The 16799-nt window shown below is 39.8% G+C and overlaps 2 protein-coding genes across 6 annotated transcripts in view; one reads left to right on the top strand and one right to left on the bottom strand.

Moving 5' to 3' along the window:
- LOC129097516 (MAP7 domain-containing protein 1-like) overlaps nt 1-11302 on the bottom strand; it is a 40315-nt gene extending 29013 nt beyond the window's left edge. For all 5 annotated transcript variants that reach the window (XM_054606406.1, XM_054606402.1, XM_054606403.1 and 2 more), the window contains exon 1: nt 10959-11302. In XM_054606406.1, coding sequence (XP_054462381.1) covers nt 10959-11025 — 67 coding nt within the window. In that variant the 5' untranslated portion in view covers nt 11026-11302. The remainder of the gene's footprint in view (nt 1-10958) is intronic.
- Nucleotides 1-16799, top strand: part of cldn35 (claudin 35) — a 242449-nt gene that overhangs the window by 41073 nt on the left and 184577 nt on the right. The gene's annotated exons all lie outside the window — the stretch shown is intronic.

The raw sequence follows: 16799 nt of genomic DNA, 5'->3' as shown, positions 1-16799 counted from the left end.
CTTTTACTGCTACAGCACAGACATTCTAACTAAAAGAAACTTTGGGGTAAATTAATATTTTCTATGTGTTTGCAAACTATTTCAATCTATTATGGGTGGTCAAAACAAGTCTACTTGAGCTCAGTTTTTTAGAGGCAAAAGCTCATCCAGACAAGAAAAAAAAATGAACCTATATTATTTTTTACTTCAATATCTATGTCCCTGGTTCAAATCCAACTGGGGACCTTTTTGCATGACATTACCCCTCTTTCCCCCTTTATTTCCTGTCACCTCTCTACTGTCTACTTCCAAATGGGGAGGCTGTGGCACATGAGGTAGAGCGCTTGACCCGCAACCACAAGGTCGGTGGTTCAAACCCCTCTACAAGCAACGTGCCGAGGTGTCATTGAGCGAGACACCTAACCCCAAAATTACTCCCCGGGCGCTTCATTGCAGCCCACTGCTCCTCTGGGATGGGTCAAATGCAGAGAACTGACTAATAAAGGCTTAATTATTATAAAAATAAATGCAGAATCTCCCCAAAATTACTGATTACATTAACAATGCCTCTGTTCTATTCAACTGCCACAGTAAACATAAAGTCATGGTTTGTCCATGACCTCAAAAACCAAGGCAGCTAAATTCAATTCGGAGCCATCGTTGATTTCTTTATGGTTATTACCATTTTTTGGGTTATTACCATTTTTTGACTTGTGCTGTTAATATCAAAACATACCAACATCAACACATACCACCCGAAAAATGAGATCTTTCTGGAAGCCCCAATGTGTTTCTATCATTTTGGCCAACCCATTTAGATCATTGAGGCTGGGCTAAGTTATATAATATTATAACCTTCATGAACTGTTTTGGTTAGACTGCATTAGTTTACTATACTATACTATACTATACTATACTATACTATACTATACTATATTATATTTAAGAGCTAGTATGAGTTTATTCTGATTGTAGTTACAGTTAATATAAAGAATATTTAAAGTGAAGCTTCTCTTTAATCAGTCATTTTTAAATGTGGAGGGGAGCTGATTCCCATGCTGTGTGAAGCAGGTCAGACCCTATTGTTTGGAGTTATGTGCATGAGAGAGCCAGTATGTGAACACATATGTGTGTGTGTGTGTGTGTGTGTGTGTGTGTGTGTGTGTGTGTGTGTGTGTGTGTGTGTGTGTGTGTGTGTGTGTGTGTGTGTGTGTGTGTGTGTGTGTGTTACTCAATGATGAGTGGGACATGTTGGATCTGGGTCAGGCCAACCTCAGGAATCTCTGGCATCCACATTCCTTTTACACGCGTTTATAAAGCAAATTACATTTTGTATGTGTCTGCATTGTCTGCATGTGCCAAAGACTCACGGATTCAAATCATCCAAAAAAGAGAAGAGATTAAATAGTGTATGTGTATTCAAAGCAATGGGACAATATCCGATTGATTTCGCTTCCACAAAATGCACAAACTGAGATTGAGTGACTCATTTTGAGACATAAATTCTCATTTCACAACCTTCTGCAGGACGTATCTGACTGCTTACACATTTGCGAAGAGCACATGTGGCCTTGATGGACGCCTCCACAACCTCTTCCTCTGTGGATAGAAAAGAAAAACGGAAACGCTCTTGGGCAACAAGCATCCACGCCCCAGGGAAAAGCAGAGGAAGAACATTCCTGGGACATTGGTGGTGCTGAGAGCAACAACAGCCAAAACAGACGCCTCAAGTTAGGATGTCTGGAGAGCTATAACCATTGAGTGTGTGTGAAATGTTCACATAATTTAATTCCTAAGTACATATTCAGGTCTTACACCTTTAAAACTTTAACAAATGTATCTATTGTCCACTCTACTAAACTGAAAACCCGCCATTCCATCTCATGACAAACAAGAAGCACTGAGTAAGCCAAAAGGTCACTGGTGCAAACTCAAGCATGCATGATTTAAAAAAGGCCCAAAACAAAATGTCAAACACACAACTTCCTCTGAGGGGACAGGAAAACTACAAGACTCACGAAACAAATGCTGCGCGAACCTTTGAAGTCCTCAGATTCTCCCATTACGCTGTGATAGTCCACCAGAACCAACAGCTGTGTTTGCAACAAGTACCATGTGGCAGAGACAAGCAAGAGCAACATGCACAGCTACTAATCACTGTCACAGAAGAAAAATGTGGCTTCTTTGTGCTGATGATAGAAGAGAAACCTTCATTTTTACGGTTAGGTTTCAATTACAGACCCCTATGTGTCAGCTGTTATGGACAATGCTGCGTTTTTATCTTTGGAGTCTGGCTAGAAGTGAACATAGCAGACGGTTCGCTAAAACTATGAGTCTTTAGATGTAGACAAAATAAGGCTCCTCATTTCTACCCAACAACCGAGGATTAAGTCGCCAGAAATGACAACCATTAGCTAGCATAAGTTAATGCTCAGGATAAAACTCAGTAATGTGATTGATAACCTACTCTCTGACTTTTTAATGTTTCCAATCGTCTGGTTTTAAATGGTAACCCCCAACCTCCAAATGCTTGCTACATACATGATATGATGTGATAAACTAGTTAGCCGGACATGCTAACGATTGCAGCTTACTTAGATAAACATAAATAAATCGGCTTGTTAAGATGAGGCTTAAAAGCTACAGAGGTTTAGTTACTGTGTCTGTGTTGTGTGTTTTACAGCTGATTTATTTGGTTTCAGAGTGACATTGGCTTTGTTGTTGCTCTAGCTTAGAGGAGCTAACTGGCTAACTTTGGTAGCAGTTGTTAGGGCTTGTTAGGCAGAGAGTGTGTGGTTGGCTGACATCTGATGGTCATGAAATGTAATGTTAAGAAATAAAACTTAACAGGAAATGTGTCATCAGGAAAAACGTTGATAATAAATGATGAAATAACAGGTCATAATAATGAGTTGGGTATGAATAATTCCTTCAGTTATTTCACAAATGAAGGGGTTAATTTATGAATTTCATGCATTTCATTCATAAGATGATTTCAAAAAATGTATTTTGTGTTACCATACTTCACACAGATTGAATTTGAGTGGCTACAGATATCTCAGAAACAAATATCTAGGTAACTGAAAAAATATCTCTTAAATACTAACCCATATGACATGTTCTGCATCCACACAACCAAAAATTGGACTGATCAGGACACAAGACACTGGTGTATAATAGTAAACACCAGTGTGAAGAACCATTTTCTCCTTATCTTAAACCCTCCCCTGTCTCTGAATACAGTGCAAAAACAGGACAAGCTATTAAAAGTTAATAGTACTAAAAAAAGTTTGGGTCTGAACATGAGAGCTGGCGAGAATGGCGAGGGGCAGGCAACAGGATGTTACTCCACTGCTAACAGGAGGGATCTCCAGATGCTTTTAACCACAGAGAAGTGGGTTACCCAGTCACAAAGACGCACAACAGAGCCAGGCATGAATCATATATGGAAAATCTATTATTCACTTCTTCCTCCTTCTCTATTAACTTGCTCAGGGTTGATACTAAAACATAAAGTCAAAGGTGATGCAGCGTGAAAGGGAAGATTTCTGAACCATTTTAAAAGGCGGCGGGCTGAGAGAAGCTTTTCTTCAAAATGAGGAGAAAATAGCTTAGGCGTGGTTTGTTGTGACTGAGGCTGCGGCCTCTTAGTTTCACTTCTTCAGCCATGACCTCATCATTAGGTCATTATCTCGAAGACATAGCAACAATAAGCAAGACACATGATGTAAATAAGCACAAGGTCTTTATGGCACTTTAAGGCACACAGAAGGAAGTTATAACGATAAAGCAGGAACAGACTCAGTCATTCACACACTGTATGTCTCAGGGTAACTAACAGAAGTATGGCTAATCATTTTAGATGAAAAAGAAGAAACTATGTCAATGTTACATAAAAACTAACTCTTAGTTGTCTTTTTTGTGATGGAAACTTCAGAATCAAGTGTATATAGACCACAGCTGCCCCACCACACTCACCCACTTGTTTTGGACCCATATGTAGGGCATAACTGTATCTGGCTGACTAATGTTGACCTGGCAGCGTGATGAGGTGTGATGACGGACTAAATTTAATCTCAGCAGAGGTCTGGTTTCAGTGCTGCGTCACACCAGGCCAACAAACGACGCTGAGAAAGCTGGAAAAAATAAATACATTCACAACAAAGAGGTAGATATTTAGCAAAATACTGTACTCTAATAGCAAGCTGAGAAGCTATTATGACGAATACGGGGAATGTAGAATGAGAAGGATACATGATGAATGGCTGGGAATTGTTGAAGTTCATATCAAATTAATTTAATCAATTACATTTTTGAGTTTTTGAAAGTGTAAAATATGTATAAAAAATGGTGTAAATAAAGCTATGCAACATGTACATTTTGGGCCAAACTAAAAGTACATTTGAACTCAGTAGGAATAATATACTGCATTTCTTTTGAATGCTATCATTCAATGCAATTCAATAAAAAAGTTAAAGTGTTTCTTTTTTAAAGCACCTTTTGCTTCCAATATTGATAGGAGGACCCTTCCAATTCAGGAGGCGACTGTAAAACATTTAACTTCTTTCATTTCTTAAATGTCATGAAGACAAGGATTCAATACCTTCTTTCACTAAATTCAACAGGACGGGGGTGTTGCAGCATCAGCTCTGTAGTGTTTTGCTTCAAAAACATCAGATGTTGAATTGTGCTGGAGAGAAAATCAATAATGCCCCACCAGGGTCAGATGTGATTTGCTCGAGTTCTGACAATAAAAGTCTTTCAACCAAGAGGGTTTGTAATAGTCTGCTAGATTTGATGAAAACCTGACCAGCGGCAGCCGAAATGTGCCGGCATCTTGCTGCAGCCAAGCTTTTCAAGGAGCATTTAAGGAGCATGAAAAGGGCACAGCGAGCTAGGTCACTGCTACTCCTGTGGGGTATATGGAAGAAGCAGAGTGGCGTCGACAAAGAAGACTGCAGAGGTAATCAACTGACTGGCGCAGCATGGGACACTGCGTTTTTAACTGGTTCAACGCTGCTCATCTGCCTTTCAAAAATAGCTGTGGAGAGAGCAGAAATCCACATGGAGACGGATTGAAAAGAAAGAGAGAAAACATCTGACAACAACACATGACAACACATCCTTAAACAACCATGAACAAGTGTCAGATCTGTCTCAAGTCAAAATGGCTGATCATGTAAATATTTTTATTTTTTGTTATTATAAGGTTTGTTGTCCTGTCTTCCAGGTTGCAGTCATACAGCATTCATCCGCCATCATCTGCATTCTAATATTAGTGCCTGTGGGTCCTGTGACTGTGAGATGGTGAGTGACACGTGTGTGTGTGTGTGTGTGCGTGCGTGCGTGCGTGCGTGCGTGCGTGCGTGCGTGTGTGGGTGTTTGCGTGTGTGTGGGCTTGAGTTTAAGTGGGCATGGACGTCAAACGTAGCTACATCGTGGCCGTTATCTCACACACACACACACTTGAGCACACATACACTTCAAAGCAGGATGACGTGGAGGGGGTACATCTGTTAGTGATTCTCCTGAGGTTTGAGTAACACATCAACAAAAACATCCAGTTCATACTGCAAGGCAGCATGGGTAAAGGACGACAAGTACAGGACAGGAACCAAACTGCTACAGCTGCATTGCCGATACAAAAATCTTGCTATTTTAAGGGGGTTTCCTAAAGGAATCAACACGTTCATGTATCATCTCCTTCGAAGAAGGACATTTGAGCCCACAAGGTCTCCTTAACAGCAAGCACAGCAAAAACAAGCTCCTGTTTATCAGGGATAAGATGAATTCATCTGCATTATTTTGAGCAGTTACACTTGAATTGAACAGCCCAACGCCAAGGGAAGTAAAATCTGAGTATGCTGCAGAATTTTGAAAAAGGAGGGAGGGAGAGAGGGGAGTGCCTCTGGGTCAGCTTGAAAGGCCCTGAGGACGCAAGGAGTACTGTAGTACTCGGTGTAATACATCAGAGAGAATCGTCATCTTGAATATTTAAGCTACATTCAAGAGCAGAGTTGCTCGTAGCTTTAGAGCAGAGTGAAGCTTCTGAACAAAGTGTGGCTGCAGCACCAGGTAGTGCAACTAGCAATCATTTTCATCTTCAGTTATTCAGCAAATTTTGATTGGTCTGTAAAATTGGAGGAAATGGAGAAACATGTCTATCACAATTTCCCAGAACCCAATGTAAAATCTGTATATTACTAGTTTTATCAGACCAGAAGTTTAGAACCTATACATATTCACATAAGACAAAGGAAAAGCAGCATATCTTAATAATAAAGAAGCTGGAATATTTGGCATCTTTGCTTGAATAATGACTTAAATGAATGACTAGAAAATATTATTTTATTTGAATTGATTTTATCTAAAAATGTGACTGGTAAACACTTAATCTACCTAAACATGTATGTAAAGCTAATAGTCGGAAACATTTCAACAGAGGTTTCACAAAGTCACTGTTTTTTTGACTGGTAGCTAGAGAGCTAGCAGTTCACCTCCTGGGCCCTGCTACGAGTGCCGGACCATGGCAGCCCCATCACTCTGTCTCTCCACAACAATAATGCATGTCTGTAGGTCTTATGTGCGTATTTCATGAAGTATGCCTTCTTCTTCATTTGCAAGTCCCAAGTCTAATTTGCAGCAAGGGTAAAGGACGACAAGTACAGGACAGGAACCAAACGGCTACAGCTGCATTGCCGATACAAAAATCTTGCTATTTTAAGGGGGTTGTTTCCTAAAGGAATCAACACGTTCCTGTAACAAGTCAAGTCCCAAGTCTGATTTGTTGTCAAGTCCTAAACAATCATTGTTTGTCTGTCAGCTGGTCTGCTGTAGAAAACATACATTTGTTGTCTTTTTTTCATCAGATCAAGTCCAAAGTTGAGCCTAAAGTTTTAAGTCAACATACTGGTGAGTCCACAGTGACTTGAGTCTGAATCAGCCCTAGAAGCTTTTACTTTACAAAACGAAAACATCCTCTGGTGCACAATCAGGAAGTGATGTGTTTTGCTTTTCCTGACGCAGCAGTGGATCATGTGGAATAAACAGAAGAAGAAATAGCCTTAGCACTAACAGCTACGAAGCCTACTGAGTGGTATTTGGGAAGTGCAAGGCAAAAAGCATCACGATTGATTGACAATGACGTCAATTTTGGATTTACTGTGAAGCGTTTGGAGCATGTGTACATATTGTTGAACCATAAAGAGTTTAGCGCTCTGATTTCTCTTATTACTGCCTCCACATTAGCACTAAAATAGTCACAGGTGTGTAGGTGTTGCTACAATGACTCTAATCTATAAAATGTGATTTGACATTTCCTTTTATGACTAAGCTCTGCCTTACACCGTTCCCTAACAGGATTATGCCGCAAACAGGATCAACATCCCATTCAATAATTCGGATTTCTTTTGAATACCCGATATGATGGGAAATATGGGTAAAAATGTGCAGAGCTCAGGAGGCTACATCCTTCTTCGTCTTTATACTCGGCAACAGAATGGAGCACTTCCTCTCCTTTCCTGTGCGAGCTGTTGGCCTCAGAGCTTTGATTTATAGCATCTGGTCACAGGGGCTGCGGACGTGGAGTGTGTGGGGGGGGTCTCTTCCTCCTCCTCCCTTATTCCTCAAGGATCCACTCCAACCCCTGCCTAAACCTCGACTCCCCGTCCAGTTTCTCAGTCATTCTAGCCGATCCACGCACAAGCATTCTAGCCCCCAGGACTAAGACAACACACAGTCGGCAGAGCTGTGAGAACTTGAGCTCCATCGCACTGCAGGAGCTAACAGGAGCTTTGACTCTAGTTTAAGTTTGTCCCTCCTTTCCGAACGGAAACTGTATCAGAAAACTCTAACCTGCTGTTAGCTTGTAAACTAAGGTTAGCTAACGGTCAAGTGAACGTTTATCGAAGATAAAATGACAACATTCTCTGGTTTTAGCTTCTCAAATGTGTGGATTTGCTGCTTATATATGTTTCCTAATTGAATGTCTTGTGGTTTTTGGACTGCTGGTCAGACATTACAAGCAATTATAAGACAACTGTGAAAATAATTCTTAGCTGCACTCTAGATGTAAGTAGTTCAGCTCTATTTACTCTATGGGAACACCAGACCAAGTCACTTTTTCTCAGAGAGTAACTGTGGAGGATGACTGATGATAGTGGCAAATTAAAAGTGGGTGGAAGGAAGGTTTCTGGGCCAGAATCTACATTTCCAGCCTGGCTGTGTGATGTTGATCGTGTGCCAAGAACATAACGTCAGCATGACTGGGAAGCTCGCAGGGCCAAAGAGAGGCCACGTCTCATGATCACTTCCACAGAGGAGCATTCAACTCCACACTGAGACTGGAAGAGAAGGCACAGTGACAACTGCAGATAACCTAACAACTGTACAATTCAAACTCCTTTAAGGTGAACTTGCAGTTTTTTTCTGTGTCAGAGCCGCACAAAAAGCCGGTGCCACTCCTATTGTGGGCCGTAAACAAAGAGTCTTTGAACATGTCGTGTCTTGGGGAGTCTTGGTTTGGCTCCAGGGCTCGCCGAGTTAGTAAGAAAGGCCGCCGCTAGCTGCGTTTCCTCTAAGAAAAAAACTCTATTCTGCTCTGTAACACCAGCAGACAGGAAAACAGACTCTGATTGAGTGTCGTAATGTTGCTAGGTGACTGGTTTCAGGGTGTGTGAGGGATGGCAGGAGATATATGAGGTCATGAGAGATGAATGTATGCATCTATGTGTTAGGGATTGGGATGGTCTACATGCATTAAAGGGCTAAACCAAATGTCTGCCAACCTCAGACCAGAATAAATCACTTTAAAATGGGATTATGATCCCCTCTCACAGCTCTGAAGGCAAATTTATGGCTGTAAAAAGCAAACAGACCTTAGTTAGGGTTTTCTTTCTTTCTGCCGTTCTTTTTTTAACAATAATGAGACTCACAGCTCTCCGAAAGGCGTCAGAGAGAAAGAATGTTACTGTTTATCTACCGCCACTGCCTTTTTCGGCATCTAGCATTCCAGATAACGTCACATGTTAAACAACCCTGCTGCATGCTGAGGCTCCAACTGCAACCAAAACAAGCTTTGTTTTCCACCTTAGATCCCTTTTCGATGGGCGAACCTGCTCAGGAACAATCCAAGAATGTTGAGTATTTCAATAAACGCACTTTGTTTCCAGCAGAAATTACACTTCTAAAGAAGATGTAACACAGAAGTTTCACGATTAAGCACCTAAAGACAGCTTCAAAGTTGACAAGTATGCCTCAAAAACATACACAGGATGCTATTTCCCTCCTTTTGACCACTGAACAAGCAGCATCCATTCCAATGATACTCAAAGTTCACAAATTATAAATTCAAAAGCACAAAGAGTCACAATTCTATGATCGTAAACCATTTTCAGATCAAAATATCACTGCAGCAATAGATGTATATTTTAACACAAGTGCATAAAAACAGAAAGAAAAAGGAAAACCCTTATAATATGATGTTTCTGCCTTTGCACAAGTTTTTATTTTTATATTTTCAATATTATGCATGTTGAGGGGTCTCTATTAGAGCTAGAACAATACATTAACCACATTATTGCATGTATATACGTATATATATATATATATATATATATATTATATATATATATTCAAGGTACATATTGGCCAATAATTAACAGGAAATTGCACTGCAGAAACGTCAAACAGTGTCACAGTTACAAAATTTGACTCCCAGAGAGCCATCTTGGTCCCAGTATAAAAGAGAAACACAAATACAAGGTATCCATATCAAGATTGTTCGTTTATGTTATGTGTTTATGTAAAAAAAAAAACGATGGCGGATATGTCTTTATCGAACTCCCAAATATTGGCATAAGAATTGGCTTTGAAAATTCCAGTATCTGTATGCCTGATGTTATTCTTCATCTTGCAGCAGCCTATGCACATGCAGTAGCCTATAGACACCCACACATGCAGGGAGCAGGCACAATGACAGCCTGCCTTTGCTTTGATAAAAAGCTGCAGCAAACGTTTCTCCTTCCATCCAATGGGCTTCACGTCTAGTGAAAATAAGGGAGGGGGTTGGGCTGCCAATGAACAGAAAGTCACCTTCTGCCAGTACACAGGTCAAGGGGAGATGTATACATACATATATAATACTGGAATACTAGCCTTATTAAACTGTGCATATATCCTTTTTTCTAAGCTTTTGAAAGAATATTTCAGGATTTTGCTGGTACATTTCATGTTATTTTTACATTATTAAATCATCATAGCATGTACATTAGAAGAGGAAAATGGGACTCACAAATTTTAGCCTATAATTATAAGGATTTCACTGAAATAAAATCTTCACCAGGCTCCTGGATCAGCCACAAAGAGGCTGGTCAGTGTGAAAGAGCATGAGTTGGAGATACAGATGTTGACATCAGTCACTATCTGTGCTGCTTACTTGATCTTAAGCAAGACCCTGACAGAGATTAAAGAGTTTTCCTGCATGGGATCTGTTTAGTATCTCACTAATATTGTGTGGTAAGAATGTTTTTTTTCTTTTTGCCTTCAGTTGCACTAGTTGGCCTCATTGTATATATCTGGGCCATTTTTCACCCCTGTGCACCACTGACGTGTTTGGTAATGGGAGACCACAGCTCAGTGCAGCATTTCCAGGATCTCTTGCTGGTTAGGACCCGCCTGTTAGAGGGAGATGCAGACAGCCCGCTGTTTGAGTGTGGGGGAATTACAGCAGGGTTGCCAGGACGGACAGACATCCCATCTTTTAAGATTTGAAGTGGGAGGAATCTGATGTGTTGCATTGCTGCAGCTGAATCTCAAATGTTCAGTGCCCAGAAGGGCTGGAAAATACCGACACACTTTTATTATGATTGGTAGGATAAAAAGATTAAAGGGGAAAAAATCACATAATAATGAAAAACACAACCATCACAACCCTCTATGACTCTACAGTAACGTTATTGGCTTTAGTTTAATATACTCACATTTGTCTGTTAGCGTCAGCTTCTCCTCGAAATTATGTCCGAGCTCTTTATAATCCATTGTTTCCATTCAGGCGGATCGATTCCCAGTCGCTGTCATTCCTTAGAGTCGCACAAGTACAGGAGATGAAACTCCCGGTACAGATCGCCCAAACACGCCCTTTGTAAATCCAACCGGAATAGAAGAAAAAGTGACCAAAACAATAATGTGGAAATAAAAACAGGATCCGAAAAATAAACGATTTGGAATGTCAGAAATGTTGAATTACAATAAACTGTTGTCAGTGTCTTGTTAAAATAAGAGTCCAATCCTTAGTGGAAAATTTACAGTATGAGAATAAAAAGCTTCAGCGAGTCCTGTGAGCCGCAGGACCGGAGTCAAGTTGCGATGACTAATAAAACCACTTCCGGTTAGAATTTTAAGAATAAAATGATGTTATTTCAAGTTGCTGCGTGCTGATGTTGCAATGGAACGACCAGTTAGTTTTCACTTCTTATCAATATAAGTTATTTGCCGGAATTCCCAGAAATATATCCCCTTTTCCCCAGAGTCATATCCGTTTGAATCTCAAAACCACGCTGGGGTTTGAGATTAACTTTTTTCCACAAAAAATGATTTCAAAGTTAGGAATTATATTTTTTATAATTTTCACATACAATAAGTAACAAACCATTGGAAACCATATATCAAAAGTCTGATCACTATATTCAAAAGGTCTGATGACAAATATGTTGTTGCAGCTTGATATAGCCTATGTGTAGGATATCAAACACAAATACTTCTTTTGAGTGTATTGTTTAAATTTTGGGTTTGCAGTCCTTTGGTAGGTAACAATTAGAAAATACAAACAATGATGTAGGTCTAAAGCACTAAACAGACAGGACAGATAATACAAAAGTATTAGTAAGAACATGGTATTCTTTTTTTAAATAACTGTATTTAATTCTGATAGCAACACTGCTCAATTTCCGGTAGGAGTCTCGTTCTCCCGTGTGTTAACTTGACGACGCCGATCGCGACGAAAAACCGCATGCCGGACAACTCGACTGTACCAACTTTTTTGCAAGGGACAAAACTAATTTACCAAAACACGAGCACAAATTATCTATCGAAGACGAATTAAAAATGCAAAACAACACATTTAATTTACCGATAGAACTTACTCATCGGTTTTGGCCTCAGTAACTGTACAAAAAGTGTTGGACACTGCGAGTGGTTTGATCCATCAGATGATTTCCAGCAGCTGAAAACAACCCTGCTGCCTGGGACGAGGTGAATTGACAGCGTATGAAACGGACTGCATGTGTAATTATAGTAATTAATTAACGGGTTGTAACAGTCAATGGTATTCTTCACGCTACGGACAAGATATACATTAGTAAAAAATACTAAAATATTATTGCTTTGCAATAGGCCTTGGTTAGCAAATATCACTGGAAAATTACTGGAATACTAATAAAGAAAGAATGAAAGAAAGTGTCAGTGTCTCTGTAAACCTTCCAATAAACGGACAAACAATCATATATACATTGTAGAAAAAAGCATATTATGTTTAGGGATATACTGTATAAGCACAAGATATTGCACACTGCATGCTTTAATCATCATTTTCCACATTGACAATTTTATCTTCGTATGATAAAAGTGACTTCGATAGAGTTGAGAAGGAGTTTCATTCATTTTTAAAAAGAGGCATTTTATAAATAGTCCAGAATCACACCCACTTTCCTTTTTTTTGGTAATTTGAATAAAAAATTCTGATTAATTATAGATGAGGTCATCTGTGTTCATCCAGTTTTTCTTGAATCTGCAGGACATAAAGGATTGCGCTGAATAGGAACATACGTAAAAAAAAAAGATAATACATTTTCCCTCAAAAGCTAATTTTGAGACTCATTTAGAGCATAGATACAATATGATGTTAGAGCTCTGCTTAATGCTAAAAGGCCAAATGTATGTGGGCTTTACCACTACCACAGAGGGTTTTAACCCTGAGATAAAATATGCATGACCCACTTAGCACTGTGAAGACACTTAGGACTTCATAGACCTCTGGACTCTTGCTTATTGAGGCTTATGCTAGAGACGTATTTCCTTTCTCTCATATTTCAGCCTAAATTAAAATATTTCCAATTAAAAATCTTAATTTCACATGACCAAAAACTAGCCATCTGAATAAAAAAACTTCAGCTGACTTATAGCTTCTTTTATTTTGAAGTATTCTTATAAACATGGTACGGATGCTAAAGATAGCCTGTGATGTACTGAAACACTACTAATCAATCCACTGGCTGCGCTGTGACACATGAAGGGGAAAGAGAAGCAGCTCCAACAGGGGTAATGGAATCTGAACTGGTGGTGTCTGTGAGGGAGAAGACGGCTCTGTTGTTGAGTCTGGATTCTCTGGTATAAAAAAAAGATCTGTTGATGCATTAATGGGACTTGCAAGCGCAGGAAATGCAATACAGCGAGTGAGGAGAGGCAGGCAGTGCTCAATAAACCTCAGATATGTTGTTCATCTGCTTAAGAGTTGTCCCTTCTGAACACACACAAATTATACATAGACACAATGGACCAATATACCATATACTTTCTACCGTATTTGTTGCTGCGTCTCCAAATTTCTGCAAGAAAAATCTGATGGCAGACAGATTGAGGGGCCCTTGATGACACTGGTCACACTGTAAACTTGTGTTTTTTTTTTTTACTACTGTAAGTCATGTGTTAGATCAGAGAAGGGATAAGATGTTGTTATTCTCAAGGCTATAACTTTAAAAATAAATAAATTACTTAATTGATCCGGACAAATCTTGATCGGTGAAGGGACTCTTTGTTGCTCTGCTGACCGTTTTCATTCAAACAAAGATTGCAGTGAAATTAATAGACTACAGCAAAACCTTTAAGTGCCTCTGAGGTCTCATCCTCCCTCCTCTGCAGCAGTTTGAATTTGCTGTTGATGTTTAGCAGGTAGAATGTTACTTTAGCATGATAGCATGCAAACATTTGCTAATTAGCTCTCAATATGAAGTACAGCTGAGGCTCATGGGAATTAGTTTTGCAGGTATTTTAGCATAAACTAAAGTAGGCCGGACTAAGTACATTTTTGACCTTATGATGGTGAACGATTAAATACTAATGGTTCACTGACATCATTAATATTCATCTTCTTGGCACCATGAATGTCTGTGCCAAATGTCATCGTGATCCATCCAGTAGTAGTGACAAAAATTGTCAATCTGTTGAGGACATTAGACAAAAAGTCAGGAGGTCACCAAAGTCAGGAAGATTACTCCTCTGGGGACCATGAATGCCTGTGTGAATATCACGTCAATCGTTAGTTGTTGAGTTATTTCGGTCCATGTTGACATCTCCTCCGCCACAAGCATGGCTTAAAAAGCTAATTGTGATAGACAGACATGACTGGAAAATCCTTATACGCTTTGCCCTGGTTTTTCTTTTACTTCATATTCTCAAGGATTCCATAAATACACCGTTTCATGCAAGACCCATAAAAATGACGGCAGAATGAATTGTGCCTTCAATCCAATGATGTGCTGCCAAGCAATAGATGGCTGATGCAGGCAGCGTCACTTTAGCAAGCTAAATTGGTTTAATTGGATCTCTCAGACTATTATTGGTGTAATTTAGAGCCAAATCTAACCTCATATACGAGGTAAGAGCACTTATGAATAAGGTACGACATTTAATCAGCTAAGATCCATGAGGAACTGATTGGATCAGCATGTATCCTTCAACTTTTCCTACAACAAAGTACTATCTCAATGAGACTCCCTTTGAAGATGTGCATGTCCACACTCGCCTGCACCGGATTGAAACATGGGGAGGTTCAGAGAGCCTCCCATTAACCCATAGAGGCATGTAGTTAATTGCCCCTCCTACACACTACCACAAAGGCAACGACTAACCTAAAAAGCCTGCAGTTACACTTAAAACATTTGTCTGGATCTTCCCTGCGTGTTTGACCAGGCGGGGGAAAGACATCTCTGTCTGCAAAAGGGAGTTATAAAATGTGCCTCTTATTGTAAAAACCCCACATGTGCACAATGGTTTGGGTTTTATAGGGTGAACACACATATTTGGAGAGCACACTGCTGAAGTCAGAGTCTGAATATAACTACAGCTGCCACAGTGTGGGAGTGAAGCATGTCTGCAGTTGGTGCGGTTATCGAGTGCAGAGCCACAGAAAAATCTCCAACTGATTTCCTTGCGAGCAGATGACACTGTGGTTTGAACTGGATAGCGTCTTCTGTCTGTGCAGATGGAGAAAAAAGCTTGAGGTATAAATAAACAACTCTTTGGCACCGTGTTGTTGTTTGAATCTGTAATTTCCAGAGAGCAGATTCCTCTCCCAGAGATTAATTTCCATGTCAGCAGCTGCGTCTGATGAACCCAAAATGCCACGCCAATGTTGAAAACATTTTCAGAGCTCTGGAAAGCTTTTTTGCTTTGTGGCAGAGAGATAGATGAGAAGATAGATACCACTTCCATGTCAATATGGCAAATACAGAGCTACAGTTAGCAGTTGGCTAGCTTAGCATAAATACTGGAAACAGGGCAAAACAGCAAGTCTGGCTCAGTCTACAGGTAACAAAAAACACACAATATCACCTCTAAGATTCACTAATTTAAACATTACACCTTGTTTGTTTATTACGTGCACAAACTGAAGTGTAAATGCACGTGGCAGACATAAGCAAAATTAACATTTGCCTCCCATTTGCTTCCCTTTTATGCAAGCCAAATGGGAAAAAAAACACTATTTTTCGTTAAACTGCATTTGGGCATGTGTGACCTACCTTACAAATAAAAAATTGCAGTTGCCAGGCATCCTGCATCAAATTACTGTGCCTGGTCAAAAAACAATAGTTATTTTGTACACTTTTATTTTGTCCTTTTAATACTCAGTTTTTTTCCCGATCAAACAAAAAAGGTATTAGATGTACTGAGTGACCTTTAAGAGGAGCTGGTAGGCTTATTTGTATTACTATAAGTATTCCTGTTGTTTCCAGTCTTAAGCCAAGCTAAGCAAACCGGCTGCTGTTCATACCAACAATAACTTTAACGTACAATTCTTTGGCCATTTGGGGGCAGGGGAAACAAGTTGACATGTCGTCACCTTTAAAGTTGTTATGGCAAATTTAATTTGCAAAAAAGTTGCATATTATTTACACATCCAGCAGTTACAGAGTAATATTATTGTTCACGTTGTGTTTGTGTCCACCTGATAAATGTAACTCTTTTAGCTCTGTTTTTGGTCTCCACCATCTCCTGAGGCAAAACATCTGTCTCTTTAAGCTGCTCAATACTCCAATAATTTCACCAGTTAGTCTCTAACTGTGTTTATCTGAAGTTTGCTGCTGACCAGGTAGTTTACAGTAGGATTTTTAGAGCTTTTGTCTATGAAAATGATTCCGTGAGAGTGAATCAAAACAGTAAAGTTTTGGGGCCAACAGCTAAACAATGAACTCACAACTAACTCACTGTGGGGTCAGAAAAGTGTTGTAGCAACTGTTCCAACAAAATAACATCTGATAAAGGCGGATGTCTGATGTGTCCATTTGTCTTTGGGGTTAAACACCACCCCCTGCCTCATGCCCAGTCAGTCACATTGCTCACATACAGTCGCACTCCACCCCTCTGTCTGCCCTCTAGCAGTTGGCACAGGGTTGTCATCCTAAGAACTCAGCTGTTACCATAGCGCACCACTGACTGGACCAGCAGCTGTCGGGGACTGCAGCAACACCTACTTCTATGTCATCTACAGATTAGAGCATCGGGATATCGAGGTGAGAATAAAACATATGGCTTTTCAAAAGATTTGC

This window comes from Anoplopoma fimbria, chromosome 10 (assembly GCF_027596085.1).
Source record: "Anoplopoma fimbria isolate UVic2021 breed Golden Eagle Sablefish chromosome 10, Afim_UVic_2022, whole genome shotgun sequence".
NCBI classification, from domain to species: Eukaryota; Metazoa; Chordata; class Actinopteri; order Perciformes; family Anoplopomatidae; genus Anoplopoma; species Anoplopoma fimbria.
This window is presented reverse-complemented; position numbering and strand designations above follow the sequence as displayed.